Below are 12,601 nucleotides of genomic sequence, written 5' to 3' on the forward strand. Positions count from 1 at the left end.
CAAATGAACCTGGGTTAAAACACTATTTACCGAGTTGGTGTTCTCTGGATACTGTTTTAATTTAATCCGCACGTGACCAGTTTTAGCACAACCGCGAATTACCGTATAAACGCATGTAACGGGGCATGAGTAAGTGAAAAGAAAGCTAATTTCTATACCACTAACAAGGTCAAATAGCCCAACACTTACACAGTAGCATTAATTAGGGTCCCTACTTGTAAACCAAGCAATTGGAATTGTAAAGTGTACAGATAGTCTATTAAAAGATAGGTTTACAACAACGTAACTCAGTATACAGGCCGCGCGCCCATCTTGGGAAAAACCGCCGGAATTGTCCTTTAATATTTTACATAAAACTATATGTTTTACAGCAGCAACTATAATGTTTACAACCAAAAAGTCATTATAAAAACTCAATAATATCTCATTGGAAACAAACTTAAAGTGTCTAGCAATGGTTTCATTGCATTTACTTTCAGTAATGAGCGTAGTTGTCATTAACTCGAGTATGTTTCCCATAAGTTCATAAAATTTTTTTTCTTATTCATCGCGTTAAAACGGCCAGTGTATTTTGCTGTATATTGTGCTCTATAGCTTTTGCTGCAACAGTCTTAAAACAATGCCTCTGGTTGGTCAGGCTCGGGTTAAGGTTCAACCAGTGGTGACAGGATCGGGAGGTGGAGGTGGTAGACCTACCTGCTGTTTACCAGGCTGGAGGCAGGATTAACCAAGTCTGGCATGGCTGACGGGGAGGTGCCAACTGTTGTCATAACAACCAGTTCAGGATCCAGGATGAAGATCTCCTCCTGGGAAATTTCTGATACGTAGTTGAGATGTTCCTGATAAAAAAATTAAACAGAGAACAGTTTCAAACAGTCAGTCCAGACAGATATTATCAAGACCCTGTTTGAAGCTCCAATGTTATTATAATAGACATTAATCCTTATTATATGACTATGTCATTAAAAAAGGCCTTCTTTAACCAACCACAGAAACATCTATAGCTGGAATTCCTTGCCACACTGTAGCAGAGTTGTATCTATAACTAGGCAGTCTTGTTGTTTATTTATCTTTCTTTTTTGTATTTATGGCATATAATGTTGATTCACTCTTTGTATACTTTTTCAAACTTGCAGCATTTTGTTTATTTTGTTTATTTATTTTTTTGTTCCCGCTTCATAGCTTGAACATCACTGAATGACGTCTGATTGGGTTCAACTAGACCAGATTTTGACCTGCTCACTCTAGTAGGCTAGACAGAGACCAAACATCCCAGACCCTGGACAGAGGGACCATGTTCCAAGCGTGCAGGATGAACTTTTTTGTTGTTTTTATGTAAAAAAGAAACCATATCATCATTACTATCTACATTTACCTTACCCCTTACAAAAATTTTAAAAATGCCCTGCTGAATTATTCCCTGGGTATATACGTGAAGGTTTATATATATATATGGGCAGCTGTGGCTCAGAGGCAGAGCGGGTTGTCCCCCAATTGTAAGGTTGTTGGTTCGATCCCGGCTCCTGCCACGTGTCGAAGTAATCTTTGAGCAAGATACTGAACCCCAAATTGTCCTGATGCAGAGCATTGTATGAATGTGTATGTATGAGTTAGTTTCTGTTCGATGGACTTTGCCATCACTGAGTGAATGTGTGTGAAAGGGTGAATGTGGCACGTAATGTAAAAGTGCTTTGAGTGGTCAGAAGACTAGAAAGTCGCTATACAAGTACAGGTCCATTTACCATTTATATAACTGTGTATATAGTTTAGATTTTTTTAATATATTAAATACATCGATCAGCCATAATATTTTGACCACTGAAAGGTGAAGTGAATAACACTGATTATGTCATTATCATGTCACCTGTCAGTGGGTGATATATTCAGTGGGACATATTAGGTTGCAACAGTTTTTTTTTGCGAATTTGACAAGGGTCAAATTGTAACTGTGCATCACAGTTTGTTGCGTATGCGGCTGGTCGTTGTATATTATAGATTGTATATATTTTTTTATAAAACAACCTGTGTTTAATGTGTGTGTAATGATAAATACATTTCCTTGATTCATGACACACTATTCTATCATTGTTTATACATTTATTAAAAAAGCAATATTATCATAAAGAACTTCATGGATTTGCAACATTGCCCAAAAAGCCAATGGAAACAACAAACTATAATATGCTTTATAAATGGTTGTCAGAGCTGTAAGGTAAACATGATTTGTAGTTATTGCAATAAAACATGTGTAACCATTGGCCCTGAGACAACCTAAAATGAAGTGATAAATAACCCAGAGAATATAATTCTTTGAGAGAAATAAATGTCTCTCTGGTGAGTTACATGATGTATATGTAACTGAGTGGAGATGCACTGTGAGGTGGCTTTTTACAGCATTAATCTCAGAGCAGCCTCAAGCTGGAGGACCTGCTATCAGAAGAAAGTTTCCATAGCCACGTTAAAGTGAGAGAACTCTGTAGAAGTGGATGGAAAAGATCAAGTGGCATTTGAATATATCTCAGGAAGACCAGCACTCTGCTTTTGACAGTGAAGCTATAAACTCTGATTAAAAAAAAAAATCTGCTGCCACTGTTACAGCGATTACAGTAAGTCCAAGTGTACAATTTTCACTGGGAAGACTCTTATATCCATCCCCCTTATTTTTACAGTTTCAGTTTCAGTTTAATCCATTCATTAAAATAACTTTCAACTGTGTCCTCCTACTGTCCAAATGCTAATGGAAAGGTTGAAATAATGTCGCCTTCGGTTATTAAGCTTTATGAGCAGCAGCAGGTGATTTCTGACCTTTTTGAGTTTTGCAACATACATGCTGCCATATCCTTGTGAAGGCATGAGGTTTTGTGATGAGGAAGTCCCTCCACATTTTACTCTGCAGGTTAATCTGTTTTTATTTACAGATAATTATCATTGTGACTGTGCTCTTTTTAGTAAAGAAATTGAAGTTAACATAATATGATTTATCTTAACTTAGTAGGTGATTATAGAGTTAATGTATTCTTATTATCATCATTATGGATGTAATCTTAACTTTTCTAGACAATATATATTTACATAAATGAATACATATAATATTTAAATGCATTTTTTGGTTGAGAAACCTACGCTCTTTAGTAAATCACAAAGACAAACGTCTCCTACACGCACACACAAAGCTAATCTTGTGAAATTAAAAGTAAGTGTGGGTGCACAGGTGCTTTCATTCTGTGTGCAGCCATCTCACAGGTGTTGTGTCTGAAAGTATTCATGTCACCTGAAATCAGTGGGTCAGGCCCCGTGCATATTGCATATGTAACTACAGTTGCAATCAGAAATATTCAACCCCCTCACCTCAAATGAGGGATGTGGATGAAAGATAATGACAATAAATGAGAAAAAAACCTCATTAAACAACAAAAAATATTTATTGATACATATTTGAGTTATTTTGACAACAGAAGTTGACTTAACGTTGAAGTTCAAATGAAAAATGTAACTCTTTTAACACACACATTGATAAATCCTTAAAATCTTTGGGGGGTTGAATATTTGTGATTGCAACTTTACATTTAGAGAAAGTCTTGACATGATAGAAAAATAATACCCAGTGAAGTTGAGTTAATAGGCGATATAGACTTACCTGTGCTCTGTCTATCCTATAGAAACGATCTGCTGTTGTAGCTAGAGAGACAAACAGAAACACAATGTGAAGATATCTGAACTTAAAACATTATTGTGGTACATAGTAAGCATTGAATAGAAATATCTACTGGTGACATGAGAAATTAATACATTGTTTTATTTCCAAATCAGAAATAAATGTATGTTTTCATTTATCCTAAGCGTATGTGTTCATTTCTGTTTATTAACATGTTATTTTAAAAATGAATCTACATTAGTGTGATTTGTGTTTGACACCGAAGTGGGGTGCCAGCTGGGGCGCCCCGGCATTTTAGGGGTGTCAGCAACCCCCTATGCCACCCCTCTAGATCTGCCCCTAATCCAAAGGTTCACAATATGACTGATCATCTGCTAACCACACACACATTTTCTGTCCTCTTCAAACACTTCTCCCTTCTCTCTCTTTCAGCTAGCTATATTTGTTTGACTCTAGTTCTCTGCTAAATTCCACCAGGACTCACAGGCAGAGGTGTATGTGTGTGTGGGTTTGTGTGCTTGTGAATGCATGGATAATATTGTGTAATATGCAGGATTTTTCTCTGTGATATTTTTGGTAAGCTGCTGCTGTATGACATTAATATTCATTACATTCAGCAACAAAAAGAATCTGATGGAACTATGCTTTATGTCATTTTGAGGAAGTACCAGTACACAAACCTGTTTGCATCTTACAGGAGGAGTGTTTGTATGCATTTATTTAACTATAACCTTCAAATGAAAATTCAGATTTTCAACTTGTGTTGTAAAAAATCGTAACTTTATACTGTTGGCCTTAATTTCTATCGGTTATGATAACACTGCTTGGACCCAAGCCTTAGAATACTGCTTGACCAAGCTTCCCAACAGAAATATGAATTATCTGATCTTACAAGCCACAGTTTAACCATAAAATCAATCAATTCAATCTATCACAGATTTATTACCCTTTCACACACATTCACTTAGTGATGGCAAAGCCTATCGAACAGAAACTAATGCATTCATACACATTCACACATCGATCGGGGGCAATTTGGGGTTCAGTATCTTGCTCAAGGATACTTCGACATGTGTGCAGAAGCCAGAGATCAAACCTACCACCTTCCGATTAGGGGACGACCCGCTCTGCCTCTGCACCACAGCTGCCCAATGTCTTTGTTATGTCTTTGTTACCTTAGAATGACCCTTTTAAATCGTCCATGTAGTCTGCCTCCCGCTGCTGATAGAATTTTTAAACAATCAATTGATTGTTTAACCCTCCTTATTTCTTTATATTTCGTATACTGCCCTCTAGGGATGTAACAATACATTAAGATCACAATTCAATAGAATTCATGAAAACTTTGCAAAATGCATATTTCTTTTTCTAAAAATAATATAAATAAATATATAACCCTGTCAACTTTGGAAAAGAGCCTCATATATCTTGCCAATGTCTATTATCTTCCTACGCGTTTAATTTTCTGGCTTAGGGAAGGCAAAAAGCTGCCACACCTATGGTTTTAAAAAGGATGGTGCATCCTGAATTTTAAAGTCTTCCCATGTCTCTGCGCCTTTGTATAGGTACTGACGCAAGTGATGTAGGATGGTTGACAAGAAACATCAAAAGTAGATAGTGCCCTCAACTTAAAAAACTGTCTCTCAGTACATTGTTACATTCCTACCCTCAACATTGACCTGCCCTTGCCACACCCCTCTGATGAAACTTGCTTATCAAACCAGAAATCAACTTTGTATGAAGAAACAACAACTGCCACTCAACAAGTTGGAAAATAACTGTGTTTCACAATGCAGAGACTATTATTCAGTGCACAACACTAAAAACATTCAATTATTGATTTTTTGGGGGGTGTAACTGATCTGGATTGTTGTTATATTCACAGACTATGTGAAAAAATTAATTCCAAAGTTAATATCACTATATAGCAGTCTGACTTTTTAGTACAAAATTCCCTCTATAATAAAAAGAATATATGCCTTATCTATGCCTTATTGAATTATGCTTACATGCTAGAGCAGTAATTCTTCACGGTAAGTAAAATTATGCTATTTTTGTCTACTTTATGCACATGGAGTCCTAACTTGATGACACATGTGAAAATATTTTTACGTTAAGTTAGTAGAAGGGATATTGAGGTGAGAGAGTCCAGGTAGTGAAAAAACTTACCAAGGAGGTAAATTATTATTAGAAATTATAACAATGTGTTGTACTTACAGTCAAGGAAACACCACTTTGGAGATAATCTTTGCGAGGAAAGAATCTTGGCTGCCTCCTCCTGAATGACAAACAGAACAGTTAGATTACAGAGCACGAGATGAGTGGCTGACAGGAATGTGAATAGTGGTCCATCTATCTTTAAAAGAAAAGGACCAACAAGTTGACAGAATATCTCCAAGAGGAGAAGAGAAGAGGAAATTGATGTATGGAACAGAAGGTTGGCTTCTAAGGGCGGGAAATCCTCAGTGACACATCACATCCTCTTTATGGTGAATATGAGTTGTTACCATCAGGACTAAGGTAAAGGGTACTGCACTTTCCAGCTGTAGGGCACTGCTTGGTGGCTGGTTTCAGTAACCAGGCTTCATTCAGGCCATATCAGCTCTACCCACGCCCCACCTCTTTGCAGATTTTTCAATTATTTGGGAGCTGGCAGAGTCAGGACTGCCAAGATGGCAGCGGAAAGAGCCAACCACACTGAGCTTCACAAGGGCTCTTTAGGAACTTCTGACATGATGGAGACTATTGTACTTCCATTTATAATTCTACAGTCTAAAATTAGGCCTCACAACCGCCACAGTCATTAACACTAGCTCTTGTAAAGCAACAACTTAACTCATGTAACTTGATGGCAATTTTATGAATTTAGTCATTTGTTTGCAGAAATCTGTCAATAGCAGAATTTCTGTCAGAGGTCACCTCTCCTCTGGTCTTTCTACCTGCAAACTTGTGACAACTGTCTGACAAAATAGCCATTATTCATATAACAGTGGTCAAATGTAAATCAAATTGCAATTCAATCAGCTGTGCAATGTTTGAAAACTCAGGAGAATTCTATGTCTGTGATCTGAAGAAATGTTCCCACACCTTTATATCTACCAGCCTCATTACTGCATCTTTTTGTGTTTTGGTATCACTTGGACCTCCATTTCATCCCTCTCCAATTAGCTCAGAATGACACAGCAAGACTTTTTACTTCAAAAAACAGATTCCTCCCTCCCATCTCTGGCTTCCTGTTAGTTGTAGACTGAACTTTAGAAGCTTGTTCTTTGTTTACACAGCGCTAACTGGTCCATCTGTGAACTCCTGCCCCCGTATCACACAGTCAGACACCTCAGATCCTCTGACCAAAGTCTGTTCACAGATCAATGACTAAATGTTATGGTGATAGAGCTTTCTCAGCAGACACCCCAAAACTGAATTTTTCTTCCTCCAACAATTTGTTCTTCTCACTCTATTGATGATTTCAATAACATTTTAGCTTCTCCTCTCTAACTAAACCCAGACAATTTAGTAATAATTAACAAGTGAGTGACACAGCTTCCAAATTAATTGCTTCTCTGCAGTGGAGAGAGCAGACAGCTGTGCCTTTTTCATTAATTTTGTGATAGACGAGCACAACATAATAGATTTGGATCTGTTGGTTGGTCAGTATGCTTTTGTGTAACTTTATACCACAGCAGTTTATGTATGCTGATGTATGTTCAAGTGTTAATTTTTCTTCTTTTTCCTTCGGCCAGCCCGATCACTACTGTGCAGACTTTTTTACAGTGGGAGAAAATGGAGATGTGATATCCATCTTTAGAGTCTTAGCTTCAAAATGATTAGAAAAATAAGAAGCAATAAATAATGCATGACAAAAACTAGACTAAAACTTGTTGACTAAAACTGGACGAAGACTAATTCAAATCTAATTATTAAAAAATTTCATCAAAAGGCTAAGACTACAACAACATCACCAAATGCAGTGCTCTCAATAGAAACCTGCAGACTCTGGGCTCTCATGTCATACAGTTTCCATCACAGGTTTTATGCTGTGCAAGAAGCTTTTCCACAGTGACTGGGATATAATCTCACCACAATACTAAATACTTGTGATTTTTAGCGCAAAAATTGTCAAATTTATAGACAATCCATGCTGAAGCTGCAGCTTCATTGTAATACAAAAAAAACATTGCAGAGAAGTGAGAGTGAAAAAGTCTTTCTTAGACGTGACGGGGAAAACAAGTCGAAGACAGTAAAGTCATTTTCTTTTCAAACTACAAACCTTTCATGCAGACTATGACAGAAAAGCTCGCTGAAGTAAACACCTCTCCTACTCTCCTTCTCAGCGTTTGTCTGTACTTATCTAATCCTGCTGTCGAGTTAAGCAGCAGTCTCAAACTGAGTGAAATGCCCGCAGGCTTTTACAGCAAACCTACAAACATGGAATCAAAAGCTGAACTCGTCTGACTGACTGACTGACTGACTCTTCTCTTCTTCACCTTCTTTCTTCTGCTTCGCCATTCACGCCTGTTTGTTTTCTTACACACAAGGTTTCTTCTCTGTTTTGGTCAGATCTAGTAAGCCTAATAGGGTCGTTTTTTGCCTTATTCTGCACCTGGAGTGATTTGTGTTATTTATCAAACAGGAGCAACAGCCTGGAAGTGCCATTTACCTGTCGCTCCAGGTATCAGCATTGAGCTGCACCTCTCCTCTTCTCAAATTTTCTAACCAGATAGCTGGTTCCACTCAATTTTATTCAGGGCCACGTAGTTTTTGAAGGCCTGCTCTACTCCTCTAAAAAAAAAGGTGCAGAAGGCAGTGGTGGAAAGTAGTGGTGCATTTATGGTGAAACAGCTCAGTCAGGGTTAGGATTAGCACACTAAACTATCTAAAATGACGCCTTTGCTGCATTTTTTGACCTGCAGGTATAGACTATGGTGGAGAAAAGAAACATGAAATAACCCTCATTCTGCAGAAAGCTTAAGGACAGCAGACAAAAAGTGAGTGCACCCCAAGAATATCTAGCAGTCTGTGTTGATGAATTGTTAAATAAATGAATTAATGTAAAAGACAGGACGGTAATATTGCAAATTTAGAGAGACACGTGCCAGGTCTTCAAGCCAGCAGAAGTGACATTCGGCCGGTGCTCTTTAGTAAAATCCATAAAAACTACAGATTGGCACACCTTTGTTGCATGCTCTCTCTCCTTCTCCGTCTTTTCTGTCTCTCACCAGCTATCATTATGCTGAGAAAAGTAAAACAATTAAAAATAAAAAACCTGAAAAGCCACAAAGCTGTGATGGCAGGTAGTATTAACATGAGTGCAAACTGGAACAGCTGTCTGACACAGCTTCTGTCTGTGACCACCTGGGCATCCTGGTGGACATAATGTTATATATATATTATTTATATATATATTTATATAATGAATTGGGGAACTAAAAGATCCACATGCTTACTTTAACACTTTATCCTGATGATGGAAGAAGATATTTGACAGTAAAAAAAACATCATAAAGCATTGTTCTGGTCACAGAGTGATTGAATGTACAGAATATATGGCAATTCAAAAGGTTTACTTTATTACTGTAGGTCATTATGAGAAATCAGCAATTTTTCTCCTACTGAATCATAAAATCTACTAGTGAGCATCATCAGTCACCAGAGAGCAAAAGATCAAATGTTAGAGCAAGTGCTACATCATTTGGTTGCTATGCAACACAAAGTCTGACAACAACTCATGAGCTGTCTTTTTAGTATTGGTGATCTAACCTATATAAAACAGGAAAGTGTGGTTAAAAATAGCATTTACAGAGTTAGTGTTGCTCTGCTTGCTCCTGAAGGGGAAGATGAAAAGCATTGTGAGATAAAGGATTTTGGTACATCCACATAAGGAGAACAGAACACAGAGTTTCACCCCATCTACAGTGTTGGCCTGAATACAGCATATTCAAGAGCTACTTTCGCATTCATTGCATTTGCATATACTTAATGGTTCTGGTAACTGAAACTAGCTTGCCAACATTATCACAAGAAAAATACTATCTGAATGGTAAGTTGGCTAACATTAGGTCATAAAATTACTTCACCAGCTAACGTGATCCATGATACTAACTCATGCAAGGCAGGGGCATCCAACTGGCTAAATAGCCTAAGCTAAGCTGGTGTTGGCTGGCTGGCTGTGGCTTGACAGCATATTGTGGGTTGGGCATTGGTTGCTTTGTGGTGTTGGCTGATGGGGTGATTTGTAAACAGCAAACTAGTTAGTAGCATGGAGTCAACGGTCCAAATAAAATACAGTAACATTGTAGATAGTAACGTTATTTTAAAAATGATTGTTATTGTTTTCCAGCGAAATTGTATGTAATTTCTGGCCGATGCCCAAGATGATGCTTGCTTGTGCCAAGACTAGACAGACTATGTATGAAGCACAACAGCGAGCAACAGTACACTGACTGCAGTTCACTTAACGGCCACTGGTGTCACAATTAACATTGAAAGTTACATAATAAACCTTTAAATAAAGGACAAGCATGATCTGCAGGACTGCTTTTTGAACACAATTCAGGTTGAAAATAGGCCAGCATGCTGTAAAAGCAACAAAAGCTCATCCCCCAAACTGCACATGTCAGGGTGACAGAGCATGACAGTACAGTATCCCAGCAGCAAAATCCCCCTGGCCACTGAGAGGAAAGGTAGAAAAGAAACAGACAGAAAAAAAGACAATCCTTGAGAGGAGGAGTGCACACGTGAGCTTGTTTTCTCTGCTCTCTGAGAGTATTTGTTAAATGTTGTTGAGACTTTTCAAAGCATCTCAAGAAGGTCAACTTTGATTTACACTGAGCACTTATAACAAAATAATATAGCTAGTTATGTTCTGAAGCAAAAAGGACAGGCATTGTTGGTAACCTGCATATATCTGCACAGCAATGAGTTGTTATTCAAACAGTGTCTGGATTTCGACTTTTTTCTGCTATTTTGTAAATGATCATTGAACAAAAGGGTTTTCAGTAGTGTTTCCAGTTCCCTAGGAGAGAGAAGTGTGGATGTGAAAATGTGTTGGATGACCTTGAGGTGGGTTTGCTGATATCACTACCAATTAGATCTAGACTGCCTACACTACATCCATAATTGCTGAAATCTTTAACTTGTTTTTTTGTTACAATACAATACTTTTTTGAGATATACATGATGGAGAGACGCTGAATTTGTTCTCGATTTGTTCTGGGTAACACCTTGCTATCTTTCTTTGACTGACAATGACAATTAAATTCTAGAGCATGAGTTTTATCTCTTTTTTTTGGCAGTGCACCAGTAAATTATCAGCTATAACATGTAGATTGGCCCGGTTAGCCAAGCTCAAGTAGCCTCTGAATGGCAAACAGAATGAGAGACTGGATTCAGAGCAATAACTAATGCTATAGGAGTGTTTATTGCTGTGGATATGCGACCAAACATTATTTAAAACTAATTATTTACTTTTGGTTTCACAAGCAAACAGCGGTCTCCAGGGTCAAGGTCCTGTGGTTATTTGTGTCAGACATCTATCTCACCACCTCCTGTGTGGACTTTCTTGGTCTCTATACTATGTCACCTGAGTTTAATGGTGAACATGTCCAGAAATTACGCTAACAAGTTCGTATAAACGTGCAGAAGGTGCAGTTATAACACATTTCATGCCACAAAACAAAACTTTCCAATACAGCTGCATTTTGTGTATGAAATGGAGTAAGTAAGAAGTAACACTTGGTTCTTCAGGACCACTGAATCTCTATTTGTTACATTCATGTTTCTAGATGATGATGATGATGATATATATATATATATATATATATATTTAATTACAGTAATTACTTATATGAAATACGGTCTCAATATGTGGTATTAAGTATTACCGATTGCAGCATTTACTAACTTTCTTTTGTTTTGTTTTTTTGGTAATTATTGAATTACCTGTTAATAATAAGTGTAGTATTTACAGTAGTATTTTAGAGAGCAGTAATTATTAAAAACCTGCAAAAATCATAATTATTATTATTGTTATTATTATTAATATTATTATAAGTCTTGGTACTACACGTTTAAAAGTGACTTCATTTTGTTGATTCAATTTAAAAAAGTAACAAGCTCTTTGAATATAATTTATAACATTTATAATTAGATTTTCTTTCTTCTGACTATGTGACACAAAACTGTGAAAAGTGTGTTTATTGAACAATAAAGTTATCCTCAATACAACCCTAAAAAGACTTTTCAAACATTGTACTGAATTGTCAGTTCTAAAGAACTATCTTTCTTACTTGATTGCTTTTGTTTTTAAGCCTCTCCTGAGAAGATTGGGATCTCAAAGAGACTAATTAACCCTGTAACTAAATGAAGGAACAATAAAAAATAAAAGCCAAACTTTTAGCCATAGAGTGCTTGTTTTATCTTTTCAGACGAACAGCTTCTGAACAGAGCACATCATCTTCACAGTATAGGACAAACTCAGCACACCTTCTACAGCACGTCATAAAATCAACAAACTCACCAATAAACTTGGCTTACACAAAACAGATATGGATGCCATAGGTACATTGAAACATACACACAGTTTATCAATACACTTGGTAAATGTCACTAACACAACCACACACATACATTCATAGACAATAGTCCATGCATCATGCTGTAACACTGAGACACACGGGGGAAACTAATCTCTGTATATGTGTGTCTTAGTCACCTAACAATATCAGGAATCATCCAAAACTGCTCTGCTGATGTCCCTCAGATACATCATGTCACCTTAACATGCGTATGTACAGTGCTGTCAAACGTATTTGCCCCCTTCCTGATTTCTTATTTGTTTGCATATTTGTCACACTTAAATGTTTCAGATCATCAAACCAATTTTAATATTAGACAAAGATAACTTGACTAAATACAAATTGCACCTTTTAAATGATGATTTCATTTATT

At 37.1% G+C, this 12,601-nt stretch overlaps 1 protein-coding gene across 1 annotated transcript in view; it reads right to left on the reverse strand.

Moving 5' to 3' along the window:
* Positions 1-12,601, reverse strand: part of LOC118340025 (diacylglycerol kinase zeta-like) — a gene marked incomplete in the record, with an annotated part of 80,140 nt that overhangs the window by 7,761 nt on the left and 59,778 nt on the right. Inside the window, 3 exon segments of the mRNA XM_035677867.1 lie at positions 697-839; positions 3,638-3,678; positions 5,873-5,933. Of these exon segments, the coding sequence (XP_035533760.1) occupies positions 697-839; positions 3,638-3,678; positions 5,873-5,933 (245 nt within the window).

The sequence above is a fragment of the Morone saxatilis genome, unplaced genomic scaffold, assembly GCF_004916995.1.
Source record: "Morone saxatilis isolate NCDOM2014 unplaced genomic scaffold, NCSU_SB_2.0 Contig6, whole genome shotgun sequence".
Taxonomy (NCBI): domain Eukaryota; kingdom Metazoa; phylum Chordata; class Actinopteri; family Moronidae; genus Morone; species Morone saxatilis.